Source organism: Colletotrichum truncatum, assembly GCF_014235925.2.
Source record: "Colletotrichum truncatum strain CMES1059 chromosome Unknown Contig_0006, whole genome shotgun sequence".
NCBI classification, from domain to species: Eukaryota; Fungi; Ascomycota; class Sordariomycetes; order Glomerellales; family Glomerellaceae; genus Colletotrichum; species Colletotrichum truncatum.
In genome coordinates, this window is record NW_027222403.1 from 2476039 (window position 1) to 2495154 (window position 19116).

Here is a 19116-nt window from a genome sequence, read left to right on the forward strand (position 1 = left end):
CTCTTCCTCCCACACATCACCAACGTCGTTGTACCGTCATCCGACATCACAACTGATTGAGGCTGATTGCCATTCCGTTCGAGGAACTGGCTGTTCGAGGCCAACCTCTATCGCAACCCCGGAATCCTGAAAGAAAAACAAAAAAGCATACGGCGAAGTCGCCACCACATCGGCCCGTGGATTGCGAGATAACGCCGAGCGACATCACGGCTTCCCAGGAAAACTTCTTCCCAAGAGAAAAGCAATTATGGCATCACCACCAAAGCCTTGGGAGCGCGCTGGCGCTACTACAACTTCGTCAGGTGAGTTCACATGCACAAATGTCACCAACCCAACCGCCACATTGAGATTACTAACATCTATCCTGGCAATAGCCCCGACCGCCGCTTCGATTGCAACCCCGACCCCGACTACATCCCTCTCGGCCAGCTCAGGTGTCCCAGACGTGCCCGAACGACCTGCTTCCCTCGCCTCGGCTGTGAACCAAAACGCCTCGGCCTACAGTCGAGCCGGCATCGGGGCGACCGCTAGCCCTTACAATAGCTACGGCAGTGCCTACTCCTCACCCTACGGAAGCCCTTACTCGAGACTCGGTTCCTACGGCGGCTACGGCGGCGGCATGTACGGGGGTTATGGTGGGTATGGTGGCGGCGGCATGTATGGTGGCATGTACGGCGGCGGGATGGGCATGGGCATGCCTGGAAACCCCAACGACCCGAATAGCTTGACGAACCGATTCAACAATAGCACTCAGACGACGTTCCAGATGCTGGAAGGTATCGTTGGAGCCTTTGGTGGCTTTGCTCAGATGTTGGAGAGCACATATATGGCTACGCATTCGAGCTTTTTCGGTACGTTACATCTCATTAGCGTAATTGACATATGTCACTGACAAAATGCAATAGCTATGGTCTCGGTAGCGGAGCAGTTCGGCAACCTTAGAGATACTCTCGGTTCAATCCTCGGCATTTTCACCCTGATGCGTTGGATTCGTACCCTCATCGCCAAGATCACTGGCCGACCACCCCCAGCCGACGCGACGGCGCTTACACCAGCAGCTTTTGCCCGCTTTGAAGGTCGCCAGCCTGTCGGCCCCGATGGTGCTCCTCTTGGCCCCCCCAAGGCTTCCCGTAAACCCCTCTTCTTCTTCCTGCTGGCTGCGTTCGGTCTCCCGTACCTGATGCGCAAAATGATCAACTCTGTTGCTGCATCTGCCGAGGAGGAGGAACGCCGCCGCATGGCCTTGGCTGGCGAGCAGCAGGCTCTTGATCCTTCTAAGCTCGACTACTGTCGCGTGCTGTACGACTTCACGCCACAGGCTGGCAATGCCGTCAAGGACGTGGATATGGAAGTACGCAAAGGTGACCTCGTCGCCGTCCTCTCAAAGAGTGACCCTATGGGTAATCCTAGTGAGTGGTGGAGGTGCCGTGCTCGCGATGGTCGCATGGGTTACCTGCCCTCGACCTATCTCGAGGTCATCAAGCGTCCCGGTCAGCCTCTGGCTGCCATTAAGGCTGCACCCAGCGTGCCGGCCGGGGATGCCCCGGAAGTCAAGACCAAGATTGGCGATGTGGCTCCCGAGAGCTTCCAGAAGAGTGTGTTCTACAACTAAAACGGCGGCAGCTCACAAACTTGAAAGAGTACTATGCGGTGTAAAGAGGGCGTATGATTATGGACGGGGCCTTGAATTTTCTTTGTAAGACTGTACAACTTTGGCATTTTAGTTTATTTGGTCTGTCGCGTGTCCTTACGGACTCAAAAAGCTGGGCGTTCAGGTTTAGGAGGTGGGTTTCGCGGCATTGGGAGCGGTTGGTGTCGCCGCTTACTACTTTGGTCTCAATCAGCTAAGAATACCCAAAGTGGAGCCACATAAGGCAGTGTCTGTATACGCGAAGATAAGAATGCATACACATGTTTGCACAACGATGACCGCAAGTAAACATAGAAGGCTTGGGTGAGACAGGCGATTGCGGTGACTGATTCTAATGCGGCTCAATAGAATGTGGCTTAGCCTCAAACTTGATTTGTATGTCCAGCTTGCTATCAATCCTCCTAGTCCCTTGACATTGACGTCAGATTGGATGACGGGAAAGTTAACACATATTTGGCTCTTTGCGTGACTTCTGTGGACAGCGGACGCCCATAAACCCAAGAACCGTCTGGTGGCAGCTGTCATAACTGCCGCATTCAACGCGGTGTATCCAAGAGCACCCAGGCTGCACCTTCAGCTCCCGTCCAAGTGGGTGCACGAGCCACCGATGACGTTGTTGACTTACGTCTTTTTTGCAGTTCCCCCGGTTCCTCACATACTGTGGCAGCACCAGACCCGCCAGGCCTCTCGTCCCATTCAGCTTGCCTACTCCGTAATTTTACGTAGGTAACTTACCTGCCGGTGGCTTGCGGGTAACCTGCCACCTCTACCTTATGGAATAGTCCCACCATCGTCACCCTTCACGCACACTGTACAAAAGGCCAGCTCCTCCCACAGCTCGCCTACCATCTTCCTGTAACAAATCACAGTATTCCAAACCCAAAAATACCCACGTCACCTTTGACAAAAATTACAACAAAACACTGTCGGACAAGTCAGTTTGGGCTTCCGAGTGTTCTTTTCGACAACTATTTTCCCTTTCAACAACAGGGAGGTCACAACCAACTTTCAAAGCTCTAGCTTTCCCCGCACCGTTCAAGATGACGCTCTACTACACTCTCGTATGCTACCCTCCCACGCACCACAATGATCCCGCTCCGTCCGAGTAAGGGCGGGACTGGAAGTAGCTTCGTCGATATACCGGATAATTGCTAACCTAAACAGGTCTTCATGCTGCTCATGGCAGAGATGGGGCTGTTCATGCTCCTGATCGTGCCCCTTCCTTTCGCCATTAAGCGGAAGCTGTTTACGTATGTTTGCTGCCCTGCAGTCAACCTCTCTCCCTCTCCGACCAGAAACAGCCCGATAAGCTAACCGTTGGTTTCCTGCAGCTTCATCTCCGAGAGCCCTATTGTCGCCAAAGTTCAGTACTGGATGAAGATCACCTTCGTCTTCATCCTGATCCTCTTTATTGACAGTGTCAACCGCGTATACCGTGTTCAGGTTGAGCTGGCCCTCGCTACCGAGAAGCAGAACAGCGGGTACGTACTTGAACCAATTCTCCCTTGATCAACTCTTCCTATAGAGCGGGCCCTCATACCGACTTTCACAAATACTGACTTGGGCGTTCTACAGAGCCGCCGTCATGGGCCACGAACGCCTCGAGGTGCAAGCCCGCAAGTTCTACTCCCAACGCAACATGTACCTCTGCGGCTTCACCCTTTTCCTGTCTCTGATCCTCAACCGCACTTACGTCATGATCCTCGAAGTCATGCGCCTTGAGGACAAGGTTCGCGGCTACGAGGGCACTCAGGGCAGCGCTAAGCAGAGCGAGAAGCTCGCTGTCGCTGGTGACTCTGGCGAGATTGGTCGTCTTAAGAGGGAGATTGAAAAGAGAGACCGCGATATCGAGACGCTCAAGAAGCAGAGCGCTGGCCTGCACAAGAGCTACGACGAGCTTTCTGACCAGTACGCCCAGACGCAACCCAAGGGTGACAAGAAGGCCCAGTAAAGAGCCAACAGGCCATACAATCTCTTGAGAGGAACCTTGGAACATGGAACAAAATTGGTACGCGGAGTGGATGTGACAAAAACAGTATGCTGTTGGCCACAAATGAAGTTCGGGCTGGGATAAGTCATAGGCATAGAGGCATGGGGGAGGGATCCAGCACGGCGATGCGTTGCAGCTATAATTAAGCTCTGACTTACAAAGTAAATTGGCCCCGTTTTGATATGGTTTCTTCTAGTGTGAAGCTATTGTTGCCCCCACGCGACTTAGTTCCTCCTCCTGTCGCCCATACAGTCAGGTTATTATGTTCACACAAAAAGAAAAAAAATCACATTTTTGATGTGCAGAGCTATCTCATTTCGCGGCCTCGAATTGTTTCGTCGTACCAGGACTACAAGACTGGAACAACATCCCTGGTCCGTAATCAATCATCCCCCGCCGCGGGTATCTGATATGCCCAACCAGTCTGACACACCGAAAAGACGCTGCAAGGGCCGTACGTTTTAAGATTGTGCGTCTTCGGTAACAATAAGTTTACACACGAGCAAAGGGGCAGGTTGTTCGGCAGGAAACATGGACACAAAGCACGCGTTTCCTCTGCCCAGAACTTTTATCATGTAGAAAGAAATCTGGACAAAAATGGCCTTGTATGGCCAGATTCAGGCAAGCCGAAGATACCAATGATAATAATAATGATAATCAACTGGTGGTCACTCGTGAGTGATTGCAAAATGACTTTTGGATTCTATCTATCCCATTTCATCTCATGCTTTTCGCGGCTTCAGCAACTTCTCGTTTTTTCAATGATAGCTACTATGTCTGGCAGTTCCGTCTGGAGAATCTGACCAACTGTGCATGCAAAGCCTGCGTAAAAGGACTGGATATGGCAAGTTTTTCTACCTTTTAACTCCTCAACCACATTGCTTGTTTGTCTTGTCTCTATGTTACTCTAGCCCTCGGCCTCATAGGCGTGGGACTTGTGCTTAGGCTGAAAGGTGAAGTTGGGGTGGGCCGGTCCCAGGAACATCTCGCTGTCATACAGTCAGGGGGGTATGTAACAAAAATCATATGGGTAACAGAGACATACCTGATCTTGATCCAGTCACGGTAGTTCTTACTGGCGAGAAGTGTCTCCAAATCGTTGCGTCCGCGGTACGCGGGAGGGCGGTCATTGAGGTCGGGCGGGAGGTGCTCGAGAAGACCTAGCGGCACGTAGCGGTGGGCGAAGGAGAGCCATTCGAGGAGGAAACGGCGTGTGAAGCCGATGCCCAGCTCGTCGGTTCCCCAGGCCTCCATGCCGAACTTACAAAACTTCTCGACGTAAGCAAGACGCTCCGTAGCCGACTTATCAAGGTACTGTCCCTTTTCAATCTCCTCAAACAACCATGGCTTGACAAGAGCGCCGCGACCGATCATGATGGTATCGACCTTGGCCTTCTCAATGTGCTCAAAGTACTCAACATGGGAGTAGCAGTCGCCGTTGCCGAGGAAGAACATACGTCCGTCCTTGGAGTTGGGCAGAGTAGACTCGTCGGGCTCTTGAGCCGTGTCGGTGATTCTATCCTTTTGCTCGTTGTACTCCTTGATCATGGCGGCACATTCGGCAATGTAGCCCCAGTCGGCCTTCTTCGTGTATCGTTGCTCTCGACTGCGGCCGTGAAGAGTGATGGCAGCACAGCCAGGGGCACCAAGACGGTCACGGTTCTCGCGGGAACCGAAAGCGAGTTTGCCGAGGATGGTGGTGGCGGTGGGGCGGTTCTGTCTGACACCGGTACGGAGCTTGACCGTGATGGGGATCTCCCCAGAGACGGTGTTCATACCACGAACCATGCGCTCGAGCTTTCCGTGGGCCTCGAGAAGGGCAGAGCCACCGCCGGCCTTGAAAACCATGTCGATGGGGCAACCGCAGTTGAGGTCAATAAGACGCAGGTGAGGAACGAAGCGGTTCAGCAGGTCGGCAGACTTGACGCAGTGCCACGCTTGGTTACCGGATATCTGCGCACCAAACTTAAGATCACGGGAGTTGTCGTAACCCTTGACGATGCTAGCGCTTTCAGGGTTGACTTTGGGCGGTGTGATCTCGCTCTCATGCGCCTTCATCAAAGCCCAATCGTTCTTGACCCCCTGGACAAGAGGCATACCCAAGGCCATCTCTGAGTACGTCAGCTGAGCGCCGAGGTCAACGCAAAGGCGACGGAAAGGCAGGTTGCCCTGAGTGGTCAGAGGAGCCAGAGCAGGCGTCTCCTTGCCGAAGTAGAGCTTGCGCTTCTCGGACGGCTTCAAAGGCGGCTCAACATACTGCGCGCGCAGGTCATCTTGGTTACTAAGAATCTGATCCTTGCGGCGTTGATGGAACTCGTCGCCCAGTCTCGTCTCTTTGTTCATCCAGGTGATGTACTTATCAGTCTCGGTGAAGTCAATGCGCTTACGGCTGAGATCAATCTTGAGCTGGTTCTCAGTGTTGTTATAGACACCCGGTCGGAGATCCTCACGTCCGACTTCGACAGGCGCTACACCGCTCGTCTTCGAACTCTTGGGTTCTTCAATAAGGATGAGTTCCTTGCGGCCATCCTCATGCTCAACCTCCTTCATGTGGCTTTTGACGAAGCGGCACTTCCAGCCGGAGGGGCAAATGCCCCACTGCTCAAAGACGGGGCACTTGCCGTCCATAGTAGTAAGATCCTCACGACGGCCCTCCTTGAGATACTTGCGCAAGTCATGGACGAGGTTGCATCTGTCTCCAAACTTGCATTCTCGCGGGGAGAATTCGGGGCTATAGGCGCGGCTGTTGCAGAGGCGAAGGGCATCATCAAAGTGGCCAAAGCTGCGCTCCTTGTTCTGGCCCTTCTCACGCTTCTTCTTCTTGTCACGAGCGTCTGCTTTGCCGTCCCTCTGCTCATTACCCTGATCACGGCCCTCAGCTGCGTCGTCATCAACGACTTCATCCTGCTCCTTCGGCTGGTTCTCCTTCTGGACAAGAAACCTGCGTTCTAGTTAGCGAATGTGGCTCTGAGGCAAGGCATTGGAGACTCACTCGGCCTTGATGGGGGCAGTGCCGCGTGATCTGTCTCTGTCATCCTTCTTCGGCTCCGCAGTCGCGGCTCCGTCCTGGGCGCCCGTGGGTGCATCAACCATCGAAACATCGTCTTGTCCAGAAGTGGCGGGCTGAACAGCACCCGATGTTTCGCCGCCCTCCTTCACGGAAGCAGGCTCCACACGCTTCGTGGCTTCATCGACAGCAACGCGCTCCTCCTTCGCTGCGGAAATGACTGCATCCTGAGCGGTATCAGCCTGCGACTCAGAACCGTTCATCTTAAGACGCTTCGATGCGCGCTGGTCAGGCTCATCGGCCTGGGGAGGTGCGTGATTATCCATCTTCCTTAACTTGACGTTTCGTTGTAAAACAACGGACGCGGCAAGATAGCGGTGGAATAATTCTTTGCTAATGGATGAAAGTCGGGGCGGGAGGAATGACCAGTGGTATTTGAAGGCGAGGTCAGGAAAGGAAGGTATGGGCGGGTCTTGGGTTAGAGAGTTGACTGGTGAAAAAAAAAATTCACCCTTGGACGTGGGATAACCAGTGTGATAGAGGACAAAAAAGTAGCCCCAATGAGACTTGAGAAACCACGCTTTCCAACTACCGTGGAAAGAGCAAGTATCTGGTAAAAAGGAAACGGCAATTGCAAATTTTGCAATGAATAGTCCGTATTACAGCAACTCGTCTGGTCTGGTTGCCGCGACAGAAAAAAAAGAAGCTGCTGATGTCACAGGCTGGCTGAGGACGGAAGGTGGGGCTGTCACTCGGAGGGGTCAATGCCGCAGCGGGAAACTACTTGGGGATTAGGCGCGGTAGTAGGAAGGCGTTACTTTCAGTTAGCTGGCAATTGCCTCGCCTTTCAGCCCCTTCAGCTCCACAGCGCCTGATAATTGATAGCCTAGAAGCTCTTACCTGTTCCCTGCTGAGGTGCATGTCAAAGAGTTTGAACTACAAAACGTCACGGAGGATGCCCAGTGTGGAAAAGACATGAAAATCAAGCCCTGATATTCCTAACTACTCCTTAATGATGATGTTCCTACCAGCCCCAGCTAGTCGATGCGTTCATTCATCGACAAAATCCTTAAATAACCTGGCTCACAGTATCGCTAGCTTGTGTCGTGATTGCCCAAGACAGGCCTGTGTTAAAGACCGCCCTCAATCGGACCCGGAACACACTTGGCCACCCCATTTTATGTTTGCGTTATCGAAGAAATCCGTTCCTGTCTCCAGCTGCCTCCCAATCTTATCCGAGCCACATGAAGGCTCGGACTGACGAACAGCGCCTGCTTAGAGGTTGACCCTGCCAGGTATCCCAACCTGGCCATCCCTCGGCTCGGCTTTTACACCTTTACAGGCATCGTTCGTCTCTTCGGACTCGGGTTGGCGTCTGCTTCCTTCGGGGAGTTCCACCTGCCGAGGATGTTCGAGATGTCGCCGGAGCCGCATCGGCTACCGCGTAAGTTCTGGTTCGACTGTCCTGCCCGGTTGCCCGACTACTTATAATTCATGATGATCCAACAGTGAATGGATACAGTTTGCTGCCCATCTTCTCCCCTACACAACCACCTCATCAAACGCTTCGTGGCTCGACATGCGCAGGCTGCCAACGGATTAGTTTCCTATTTTGACGCATCATCCTGATTTTACTTACCGGACTGTTGAGCATGCTCTGTCTCTTGTTCCTGCCCTTCTTGATGTGACTCTTCAACGCGCTCGAATCCAGCGGCTTAAGCAGCTCGAAGCTGCAGAGCAACTCATTCGAAACCGACATGACAGCGCCCCAATTATCAAATTCGCCACAGTACTGTCATGGACGTTAGCAAACATCTTTGCACCTAGGTTTTAACACTTACGTTGGGAGCACTAAAGACCGTAACAAGGACCCTATCATTGAAGAACTCGTAACCATCCTCAACCACCATGTGAGCTCGGCAAATCAAATCAAAGTCATGTGTCGCCAAGAAGTCGAGGATGACCCGTTTGCCAAAGCAGTAGCTGACACCTCGTTCGTTTGCTTCCCAATCTTGCTCCATATCAGCAGGATCAGACCACAAAAGATCGTTGAGAAGCCCATAGTCGGGGACGTCGGTGGGTCTGGCGATGTTCCGGATGTCGTCCATATGACTCAGCGCCGGGGACAAGCCACCATGCACGCAGAAAATCTTGCCAGCAACAATAGCAGCAATCGGCAGCGTGTTAAAGCAGTCAATGAAGGTCTTCCAGATCTTGACGTTGCATCGCCGTTTGCACTCATCGTAAAATCCGTAAACTCTTGTGACGTTGGCGCACTCGTGGTTGCCTCTCAGCAAGAAGAAGTTCTCGGGAAACTTCAGCTTATAGCAGAGTAGCAGAAGAATCGTCTCGAGGGATTGCTTGCCGCGATCGACATAGTCACCCAAGAAGAGATAGTTGGACGAGGGAGGGAAGCCGCACATTTCGAACATGCGAATCAGGTCGGTGTATTGTCCATGGACGTCGCCAACAATCTTCACGGGAGCATCAAGCTCCAAGAGAGCAGGCTGAGAGAGCAAGACTTCGCGAGCTCGTTGGCAAATGGCGACAATCTCAGCATTCTTCAGACAGACACTCTTCGTGACCTTGCCCGCGTAGCCCGCATCGAGGAGCCGTTTGATAAAGTCGTCGAGGTCGATGTCCTTGATTTCGCTCATGGCAACCCCACCCTCGTGCTTGTCGCTGGAGTTGGTCGACGAGGTTTTGGCGACCGGCGTGGCGGCACCGTCACCGCCCTTCGCCAAGATAGACTTGCCTGGCTGCTGCATATGGGTGTTGAGGCTGCCTCCAGCAGATGGCGGTTGGTCGGACACATGATCGACCTCGCCGGAAGCTTGTGCGGCGCTCACATCGTGGTGGCCACCCTTGATAGTGCTAGACTGTGTCGGGGAGGGTGGCGGCTGCGAGTCATCGAGGGGGGATTCGAGCTCGCCTGATGGCGACGTAGGGGACGTGGCGGAGTCGTTGCGGCCTCGGGGGCCGGACTTAGCGCTCTTGCCCGACTTTACCGAAGCAGCGTCGGTCTTCTCTTCGGCGGTAGAGGCAACGACAGAGTTCCTCGGGCTGCCAGTCTTGCTCGACCCGGGAATCTTGGATCGTAGGGCCTTGAAGGACCTCGAGGAATCCTTGGTATCAGATCTGCCAAAGGAAGGGTATGACTTGAGATCTTCGGCAGTGCGCTCACTGCCAGGGCCTTTGCCAGATGCGTGGCCACCCTCCTTGGATGGCTGGTTTCCCATGATGCAGCTCTAATTGCGGAAGGATAGGGGGCGGCAGTCGTGGGTGTTGTCTGTTGGGTACTGCGCGTAAGGTTGACTTGTCTCCGTCTGATGTGTGACTAGCCTGCTCGTCTCGCCGCTGCACCCGGAGTTTGGCAGGTGCTCGGGATTAGGGAGGGAAAAAAAAGTTATGATCCGTTGCAATGTCAGTCTTAGGGGGGATGGAATAAACGATCGAGGATGGACAGGAAGCGGATGCGGGAGGGAGAGCGACGTCCACTTGAATTGTCCGTTTTGGGCGCGTTAAAGGCGATGGCCTTTGATCGATCGCTGGGGAGGAGTCAGTGTCGCCTGTAAGCGAGAAAACGGGCGAGTGACGTCGTTGTGGCTCGCGGTGTGCGGGTGTTCGGACAAGTGAGAGAAAACGAGTACAAGTCGGACGCGCGGATGGAATGAAGCTGTTGAAAGACTCCAGTCAAGGACTGCGTTGCAAGGAATTCAAGTCAGCCTCGTTCGGGTCGCTTGGACTGGAGATAAGGCGAAGAGAGCCGAGTTGCCGTTGGATGAGGAGGGATGAATGCAGCGCTGGGCGCTTAGGCGACAGGCATGGGGATAAGCCAGCGGATCTTAGGGACAAATTCGTACCTCGATAAATAACTAAGCCTATACCTCTGCGGGCAAGGTGGGAGGCCGTCGGTTAATGGAATGCGGGGGGAGGCCTTATGGACGAAGCAAACAGGCGACCTAGGGAGCGTGCAATCAGATGGGGGCGGAGGGTGACTATGTTGCTATAGAAAGGCAATGCGAAATAGGGGAAGTAATGTTGGTCGAGGCGCAAATTGTTGGTGTGGGAGAGAGTTGAGTGTGTGTGGCGGGAGGAGGTGGTGAGAAAGTTAGTCGATCAGATTCTGCAAAGAGGAAGCGCAGTCCCAATTCAATCCAATCCAGCCCAGTGCAGACAGTGGTCGGTGTCCCAAGGTCGTGGTTGGCGGCTGGCTGCCAAGGATCCTAAGATGGAGTTGGATCACTTTGAGGGGGGCAGAATGGTCTCAAGGAGAGCCGTGCTGTCTCGCTACTTCTTGTCGCTGTTTTCCCTGTCGACGCCGCCTGAAACCCGTACTGGTCCACTGCCCTGGACTGACCAGGCTCGTGTGCTTGGGAATTGGGTTTGTCTCGTCTGCGCAATCTTCTGCCCTGGTCGTCTTAGGTTCTGACGATTGACGAGCGACCCTGTCTTGGGTTTTGCTCCTTTATTTGGGCAGCAGTTATAAAGCGCCTTGCTCGTTGGGGTTTGAGTGCCAATATAGGAGCTGTTGATTTTGTTCTTCTTTCCCTTGATAAACTTTTGAGGGAAAGAGGACAAAGTAGATGGGCTTTGGCTAGCTTGTTGACCTGTTGTCGGTTGTGTCGAGTTTGTTGGGTTGGCAATGGCCAGCAAGCCGAATTGGTCGGATAAGTAGGCAAAGGCGGCGGAAGTGCTTGGGTGATGCTTTGGCGCTTGACCCCTGTGTCGATGTTGGACGCCAGAGTAGACAAGGTTGTGACGGAGACAAAAGGATGTGCGTAAACGGAACACCGGATCAACGTAGCAGTTTGCAGATCAGGCTCTTAAGTAGTAGATGTTCAAATTTTCACTTAATATGAAAGAGAGGTGTTGCCTACTTCTTGTCCATGGTCCACGAAGTGGCAGCAGAAGAATATGGCACAAGAGGCGGAAATATAATCATCAATCATCTTTGTGTGCGCAGCAGTAGCAGTAGCATGAGGTGTCGTCCTGAGGCTGCTGTAGTCGTTGGCCAAAGTGGCTCCTGTCACGTTCATTCCTCGTGCTCACCTGGCCCATGCCTAGGGACAACCTTGAGCTAATGTCCCCGGCATCCAATGGGAAGTTAATAAAACCCGGTGGTAGAATAGAGAGCAAATGCGATGCAGTGCAACTGCAACTCAGCTTGGGGCAGCGCAGTGCTATGCAAGCGGATTGGATCATTTGATGTCCCCCAAGATGCAAAGCAGTCATGATTGATGCAGTCCTTGCTGTTTGGGAAGGACCACGACATTCTGACACACTCAAATGGGGCCCTGCCGGGTGCTAATTTGGACTCCAACTGGGTGGGAGAGACACCCAGAGGCTCAGAGACTCCGCCAGAGACAGGCCAGGTTAGGGGGTCTGGGCCTAGGCCGCCGCACCGCTTGCAATGAGCCGATTTGCTGTCCGCGGAGACGAGCAAGTACCTGTCTGCATCCCATTGCTGCAGAGGTACTTATGTTCCTTGCCACCCCATCCCCTCATCCTCCACTGTCCCGCTTCTATTGGGTCCAATATGGATTCACGACTTTCCAGTGACGACACTAGGCGTCAAGTAGCTTCTGTCCACCGTCTTTTAGCGCGACATTTGAATGCTCAGAAAGCCGCCGGCTCTGCACTTGCGAGCTCATGCAAGTTGTTACTGTTCGACTCGTGGACAATTGGTGGCATTGAGGAGAGACCACGAGGTTGCTAGGGCTCCCCAGTTGTGATATGTGCCACATTGGGTGTGCGTGTGGCAGCGGGCGGGGAGGGGAGGGGAGGGGAGGGGAGGAGAAAGACGAGACGAGGGGAGGAAGAGCAGGAAGAGGGGAAGATGTAGAAGTCGAGGCACGCGAAATCTTCTGTTGATTCATCAGTGCAGATGCAGGTGAGGAAGGGCTGCTGACGACATGGACTTCCCAAGGCTCCGTTACACCACGTCGTAATCCTCATTAATGCCAAATGTTCGGTTCTGTTAGCTGATAATCAGTTTAGTTCATTGGCACACTTCGAAAGCTCCGCCAGATCAAACCCACCACATGCGCTTGTGCCTGGGCGTCTGGGAACCTTGAAATCTTGTTGATAGCGCCGCCTTATGACCACTTAATTCCGTCGTTGAATCCACGTATGCGTTTCCCTCCATTCTCCTTTCCCCAACATCCATCTCCATGTCCCAAGCTCCATCCGGCTCCGGAATGGTGTTGCGAGGTGCACTGACCGCCCCGCACTGCCACGGACGGCCGCGGTCGCAAACGAAGGTGAGTCGGACGACGTGAGATGGCTCTCCATCCGTACAATTTAGAGTAAGGCCTCCAAGATCCGCGTCGACGCGTCGCATCTCACCCGACGTCTCGTAGTCGACCATTGTCCCCATGATTCAAAGGTCATGGTAGACAGCAAACCCTATAGTGACAACCCCGCAACACTGCCTGCTTTCAACCACACGGACATAAATAAAGAATCTTTGCTTGGTCTCCCAAATTGGACTATCAAACCCTGACGCTGGCTGCTCTTACATTCCAGCGCTCGTATTTTCTTATATGCGTTGTCCCCGCGTCCTGGTGAACACGTGCTGTAACTAGTTGCCGTGCGACAGTAGTCGAGGGCCTCAAAAAAGTGGGGGGTGTTGCTTCTACTGTTGCTCAGATCTAGCAAACAGGAATGGCCAGTAATGCACGTACTATCTGTCTTGGTGAACTGCAGCTGCAGCTACCTCCAGGTTGGGGAGCAACAATGGTGTATGGGAATTGCGGCCAGCACACAATGCGGTCAAGACGGAACAAATCGACAAGGACATGTGAGCTGGTCAACTTTGAAGGATAACCCCACTCAGGGCTAAGGCCGACACACGCCGCCTTTCGGGCTCGGCCCCTCATGCCCAGGTGACGGTATTCCGAAGCCACGCCATAAGTCGGCGTGCGAGAACATCGGCGACATGCAGGTGGGCAGATGGTTTGTAATGCAATTGCCGTTTACCGCGCCTATGGCCGACTTCGCCGCTTCAATGGTGTTGATCTGGTCACCGCCGGCGCGGATTCGGACCAGTGCTTCTTTGGCAGGCAACGGAGGATGGCAGAGGGTTGCACTCTGTCCGGGGACGCCTATTACAGGCCCCCCCTGTTCATATGTCATTGAGGGTCTCTTGTGAATCTCATTTCGCTGTGGCCGCTGAAACGGATCTCGACTCGAGTTGACTTATCAGTCTAGGCTCTTGCAGTCGCGGCGTGAGATGAGTGGGACAAGAGCGAGTAAAATGTTTGATGATCTTGGCCCCCAGGAAACATCTCCGTGGCACTTTGCTGCCGTCTTTCGATGAACAGCGTTGCAGCCAAAGTCCGTGCATGTCATTCGAAAACTCAAAATAGAGAATAAACAAAACAGAGATAGGTGCCGAGAACAGAAAAATTTGTCGAATTGTTCGGCATGCTCGCAACTTCATTGTCGAATCGCCTTTTCTTTGTTTCTAAGAAAGTCCGACATGAAGCAGACTAGGAAGTATCTCAAGTCGCGCCGAGGCCGGTTCTTCTCCCCACGCGCGCCGCAAGCCAAAAGTGAGCTCACCCAAAAAACCCCGCTTGTAGTGATAACAGCGAGCTTGGGTCACTGAGCCACGATTGTGTTCGCGGTCGAGACGTAATTCGTTGGAGCTGTCTAGTAAGCCAATCTGCGGCAAGAAAGTGTCATTGAACCCTGACACCAACGTCGGAACCCTAGCGGGTGCTCGTGACTCGGAATACCGATAAGCTGCTGGGTCATGTTCTCCTCAAAAGCCAGATGATAGCCAACGGCTCCGGGGCCTGACCTTGACTTTGAGCTTGACTGTGGTGGCGGTGACGGGCGACGTCAGGCTCCCAGGGTAGGTCAACCAATGATATTGGTTCCAAGATTGGCCCAAGGACGGCTTGTCAACCTTAAAAAATAAAAAGTGCAAGTAGAGGGTCTCGGGCTGGCCCCATAGTGAACAAGAGCCATGAGGTTGTCATTCGGCGCTGACAGCGGAAAGTGGTGTTGCACTCGAGGATAGTTAAGGTCGGCGTTAGCGATAATGGGTGGTAGGGGCAAAGGACTGCATCTTCTAAAATTAGAGGGTTCCGCCTTGCCGTTTGCTAGTGCGAGATTGGCCAAGACCCTTTCCCTTTTGGCTTTCTCTTGTTCTATTCGCTCTTTTCTGTGAGGCGGGACTTTCGATAGCAGAGCCACAGGGCCGGAGTGGGTGCTTGCCTTGAGTAGGCGATCTGGCAAGCCCAAGGGTCAGCCACACGCATTACTACCCGATAACCGGTTGCTACCAAAACGTTCCATGGGGCTGAGCCCAGGACATGCAGGGAATCGACTGGCCAATGATGATGGTGCTTTTTATTTATTTTTTGCAGTCACCGGAACGTGGGTGATTGAAAACCCGGTGCCAAGTGCAGAAGGTGCGGGAAACCCAATGCTGCAAAATGGCATCAGGTAAAAAAAAAAATAAAAAAAAAAAGAAGAAAAAAAGACACTAGAAAAATAAACAGCTGAGCCTCCGCAGGATGACGACCACCACCCCAGGCCACTTTAATTGCGTGTGTGTATGGAGCCCGGCGTGCAGCTTGGACGTGTCAGACGGTGAATTGACGCCGATCATGGCAATCTTGATGCCAATTCCCTCTCAGGGTAACAATGGATTTTTTGTGACTGAGCAACAGACCACCGATCGACTACCAGCGGGTGGTTGGCGAACGGCGAATCTTGTTATTGGAAACAGGGAATAGCAAATGGCGTTGCAGCGAATGCTGTGTCCTACGAGTCGCCTCGGTGCAGAGACAGGCAAAGTACAGATACTCTGCACAGTGTGTTGCTGTTCGCACCCACTCATCTGAACTACGAAAAACACGACACACAAGCCCGACCGGTCAAACATGCTTAAGGACGAATGAGAGACACAGCAGAAAGGACGCGTACCATGTCATGAGGAGAAGGGGGGTTTAGGAAAAACGTATGGCGCCGCAGTCAAGAGAATGATACTTCGTACTGGTAGCAACATTCAGCATTTGCTTGCAGCGAAATATATACAACATGGCCCCTTCTTCTCACCTTTTCTGGCCTAGTCCTAAAATTCTCAATTTGCTGGCAACGCCTCTAGTTGACGAGCTGGCGAGTTGGGCCAACGCTGAAGAGCATGGCAGGGCCGCTAGTTCTTCAGCTTCTTGGTGTTTTCTTGGCCCGTCGATGTTCCTCATTAATCTGAGGCAGCCTGGACAGGACCTTTCTGTGGGTGAAATTGGTGTGCAGCAACAGGATGGCCTTCCTTCTCCATCCTCCAGGTAATCATTTAGGAAAGTTTCATAAGGCACCAATCGGTGCTAGCGAAAGCTGCACCCAACAGTCATCTAGAAACCCGGCATCCAAAGAAAATGGAAAACAATCCCATGGAACGATAGAGAGAAGCGATGCCGGGGAGGGGCGTTGAGCTGACGGGCAAGGTTTGACACCAGTGTCGAAAAAGTACCCGTGCGCAGGCAGCACGCTGAAAAGGTACTTTTAGTTGGCGTCATCAGTTCCTGCCCTATGGATCACACCCCTGTCAGATACTCCCCCATGCCCTGCATTTTTGTTGCCAAAATTCTCTTCGGCTTATTGTCTACTATGTGATGTTTTTTTTTTTTTCTGCCTTTCTTTCTCCATTGCTTTAGCCTGTCAGACTCTCTTGCCCGAGCTAGCTGTCCGGGTATGCGTCGGTAATCTCCAAAGGTCCCTCCCGTCTTGTGCAACGCAACTCAACTATGAGGGCCAAGACGGTAACGGCATATGCCTTACGGATATGTGCGAACATGGATAATGATTCGAGCATCGCTGCCGATACTATGTAGAGCACTCTAGTAGTACGGCATGTGGGAGATGTGTGGGATAGGATACTCCGTAGAGCCTTCTTCTGTCTCGTTTCCTATACGGCCCTAGTAAAGAACAGCTCTAGCACCGCTCGACGCCGTTGCTCGGGCGAGGGATTCCCTAATGGTCATGGGTGTTCCTAGCAGAACCGGGGCTGAGTCGCGCCGCTAAGCTGTGTGGAGGCGGGTTGCAGCCCGTCAGCAAAGCAACAAGCGGGAGGCAAGTGGGCCAGGTACCTTTACTTCGACTTGCCTTGTTCCGTAGCTTGTGCTGCAAACACGCACCGGGCTGGGTTTTTTGCTGTAGGGTGTCGCTGTTGCTTCGCTGGATTGGCGTCCCAGCTCAGCTCAGCCTGCCCACTGAGACGGCACTGCGAGCCACTGCTACTGTTCTGCTGCGCATCAAATCCCGTCCCATCTCCACCAAAAAAATCCGTGGATTGTACCGCAGTACGCTACTGCGCCACGTCCACGTCCTTGTCCCTGTACCCCCCGTTCCCAACCTGCTGGCCCTGCGCCTTCTGACATCCGTATGGATACTACGCAGGTACGTAAGGCACCTGGAGTCCCCCAACCTTACCTTGCTCGCCGGTTTTATAAACATCAACGGTCGTCCGTCTCTAGTCAGCCGCTTACTTCTTGCTCTCCTCACTCACTCACATCCGTTTATATTCTCTCGTCTCATCCTCCTCCTCCTAACCGATACTTGTATAAGGGATTTTTCCAGCTTCCTTTTCCTTCGCTAGCTTCCGCCTTCTCCACCTTCCAAACTCTAAATCAAATCAACAATCGTTCTTTTACTGGACACGCTCGTTGATCATCGCACTCGAAACCTACTTACATATCAAACAACCTTCCACAACCACAACAACTCTTCAACAAGCAAATAAAACAACTAAAACATGGGTGTTGGTCGGGTTATTTGCGTGGCTCTGCCATTCATTCTTACCGTCGGCTCTCTCATCTTCTTGATGATTGCTGCCCTCGGCGGTGTCTCCAACAAGGATCTTTACATGTTCCGCGTCAACCTCACCGATCTCGAGATCAACCCTGCCTCGGTATCGAGTATAGTCAGTCGCGATACTCAGCCTGTCAACTTCGGCAACTACCACAACCGCGCTCTTCTCCACGGCGGCTCTGGCGTTGGCGGCGTCACCAAGGCTCAGACCGATGGCACTCAGACCAGCAACATCACCGCCGCCGACCTCGGCCTCGACAACCTCTACGACATCGCTCTCTGGGGCTACTGCACCACCGCCTCCAACGGTGACAAGACTTGCACCAAGGCAAAGTTTGACTGGGCTGCCGAGTACCTGAACACCAGCACCCTCGAGACCATCGGCACTGCCGCCGGCCGCAAGATCGAGCTCCCCGATGAGGTGACTACCGCTCTGTCAGCCTTCAAGACCGTCACCAAGTGGACCCAGGTCGCCTACATTATCGCCTTTGTCGCTCTTGGCCTCGAGATCATCTTCGGTATCTTCGCCAACTGCACTCGCGTCATGTCTTGCATCACCTTCCTCGTCGCTTCCCTCGCTTCTGTTGCCGTCTGCGCCTCAGCCGCTCTTACTACTGCTATGTCTGTTGTTGTCGTTGGCGCTGTTGAGGGCACTGCGAAGTGGTACGGTGTCTCGGCTTCCTTTAACAACAGCTACCTCGCTCTTATCTGGATTGCTGCTGCTCTGGCTCTTGGTGCCGGCTTCTTCTGGATGTTCACCATCTGCTGCTGCGCTCCCAGCCACACCCGAAAGGACCGCAAGCGCAACAGCGACGGTGAGAAGCTCCTGCCCACCGGCAACGCCACCGGCTCCTACCAGCCCATTCAAGAGGAGAACGGCTACTACAAGCAGCAGCAGGCTACTCAGTACGGTGCTCCCCGCTATGCCAGCGGCGCCCGCTCCGACATGGCATACGAGCCTTACTCCCACCGCTCTTAAGAGCTCATTAGATTAATGGGGTGGAGGCAGTAATGTCTATACGAAGCTGTGCGATTTGGCAACCACTTTGATTTAGCATCGATGGCGTTGGGTTATGGTCATTATCACGAGAACGAACGACACGCGCGAGGAAGTGGTTATGATTGTGTGTCTAGCTTGATGGGATAGGGGCGAATGAGGGGATTCCTGGGGATGGACGATACCCAGCCAGGCTCATTGTCAATAGAATTTTCAATCCATGCTTATACCGCAAAAGAGAACTTGCTCATTTTCACACAATGTTTCCAATTGAGACTCTTATGCAATGTGAGTGTTTCATGTGGCAGCGCTGTCATTGAATCGTGACAGCCCACTGACAGCGGCGGAAAGCAACGTGCATCTTGAGAGAAATTGACACTGTCGATTTTGTATGCTTCAAAATTTCTCCCACAAACATCGAAAAAAAACTCCACCACACACAGCAGAAAGGAGGGATGACTCGAGCCACCAAACCAGGCTGACAGACCGAGAAGGATTCCTAATAAGCACCATCCAGCCGCAAACTAGCATCATGATCCTGGGGCCGTAGGCAACACCTTTTTCGCATACAAGAAACCGCTCCCCTGAGACTAGAACAAATCCCTCTGCGTGAGATTTTAAGGTCCCCAACTTGGAGGCCCAAACCG

The 19116-nt window shown here is 53.1% G+C and overlaps 5 protein-coding genes across 5 annotated transcripts; 3 read left to right on the forward strand and 2 right to left on the reverse strand.

The window, feature by feature from the left end:
* Positions 1-247: 247 nt before the first annotated feature.
* Positions 248-1612, forward strand: CTRU02_209960 (peroxisomal membrane protein; the record flags this gene model as incomplete). Its single annotated transcript, XM_070205369.1, has 3 exons — positions 248-302; positions 345-851; positions 906-1612. 3 exons carry the CDS (start codon positions 248-250, stop codon positions 1610-1612), a joined length of 1269 nt encoding a protein of 422 aa, XP_070061017.1.
* A 1079-nt stretch (positions 1613-2691) lies between these two features.
* Positions 2692-3602, forward strand: CTRU02_209961 (bap31 domain-containing protein; the record flags this gene model as incomplete). Its single annotated transcript, XM_070205370.1, has 4 exons — positions 2692-2712; positions 2816-2901; positions 2983-3132; positions 3227-3602. The coding sequence occupies 4 exons, from the start codon at positions 2692-2694 to the stop codon at positions 3600-3602; spliced, it is 633 nt and encodes a 210-aa protein (XP_070061018.1).
* Positions 3603-4548: 946 nt separating this feature from the next.
* Positions 4549-6974, reverse strand: CTRU02_209962 (tRNA-dihydrouridine synthase 3; the record flags this gene model as incomplete). The annotated part of the gene is made up of 3 exons (XM_036720777.1): positions 4549-4630; positions 4687-6582; positions 6634-6974. 3 exons carry the CDS (start codon positions 6972-6974, stop codon positions 4549-4551), a joined length of 2319 nt encoding a protein of 772 aa, XP_036587617.1.
* Positions 6975-8206: 1232 nt separating this feature from the next.
* CTRU02_209963 (serine threonine-protein phosphatase pp-z) lies at positions 8207-9887 on the reverse strand (the record flags this gene model as incomplete). Its single annotated transcript, XM_036720778.1, has 3 exons — positions 8207-8236; positions 8288-8440; positions 8490-9887. 3 exons carry the CDS (start codon positions 9885-9887, stop codon positions 8207-8209), a joined length of 1581 nt encoding a protein of 526 aa, XP_036587618.1.
* A 7529-nt stretch (positions 9888-17416) lies between these two features.
* CTRU02_209964 (uncharacterized protein) lies at positions 17417-18451 on the forward strand (the record flags this gene model as incomplete). The annotated part of the gene is made up of 1 exon (XM_070205371.1): positions 17417-18451. One exon carries the CDS (start codon positions 17417-17419, stop codon positions 18449-18451), a length of 1035 nt encoding a protein of 344 aa, XP_070061019.1.
* Positions 18452-19116: the final 665 nt, after the last annotated feature.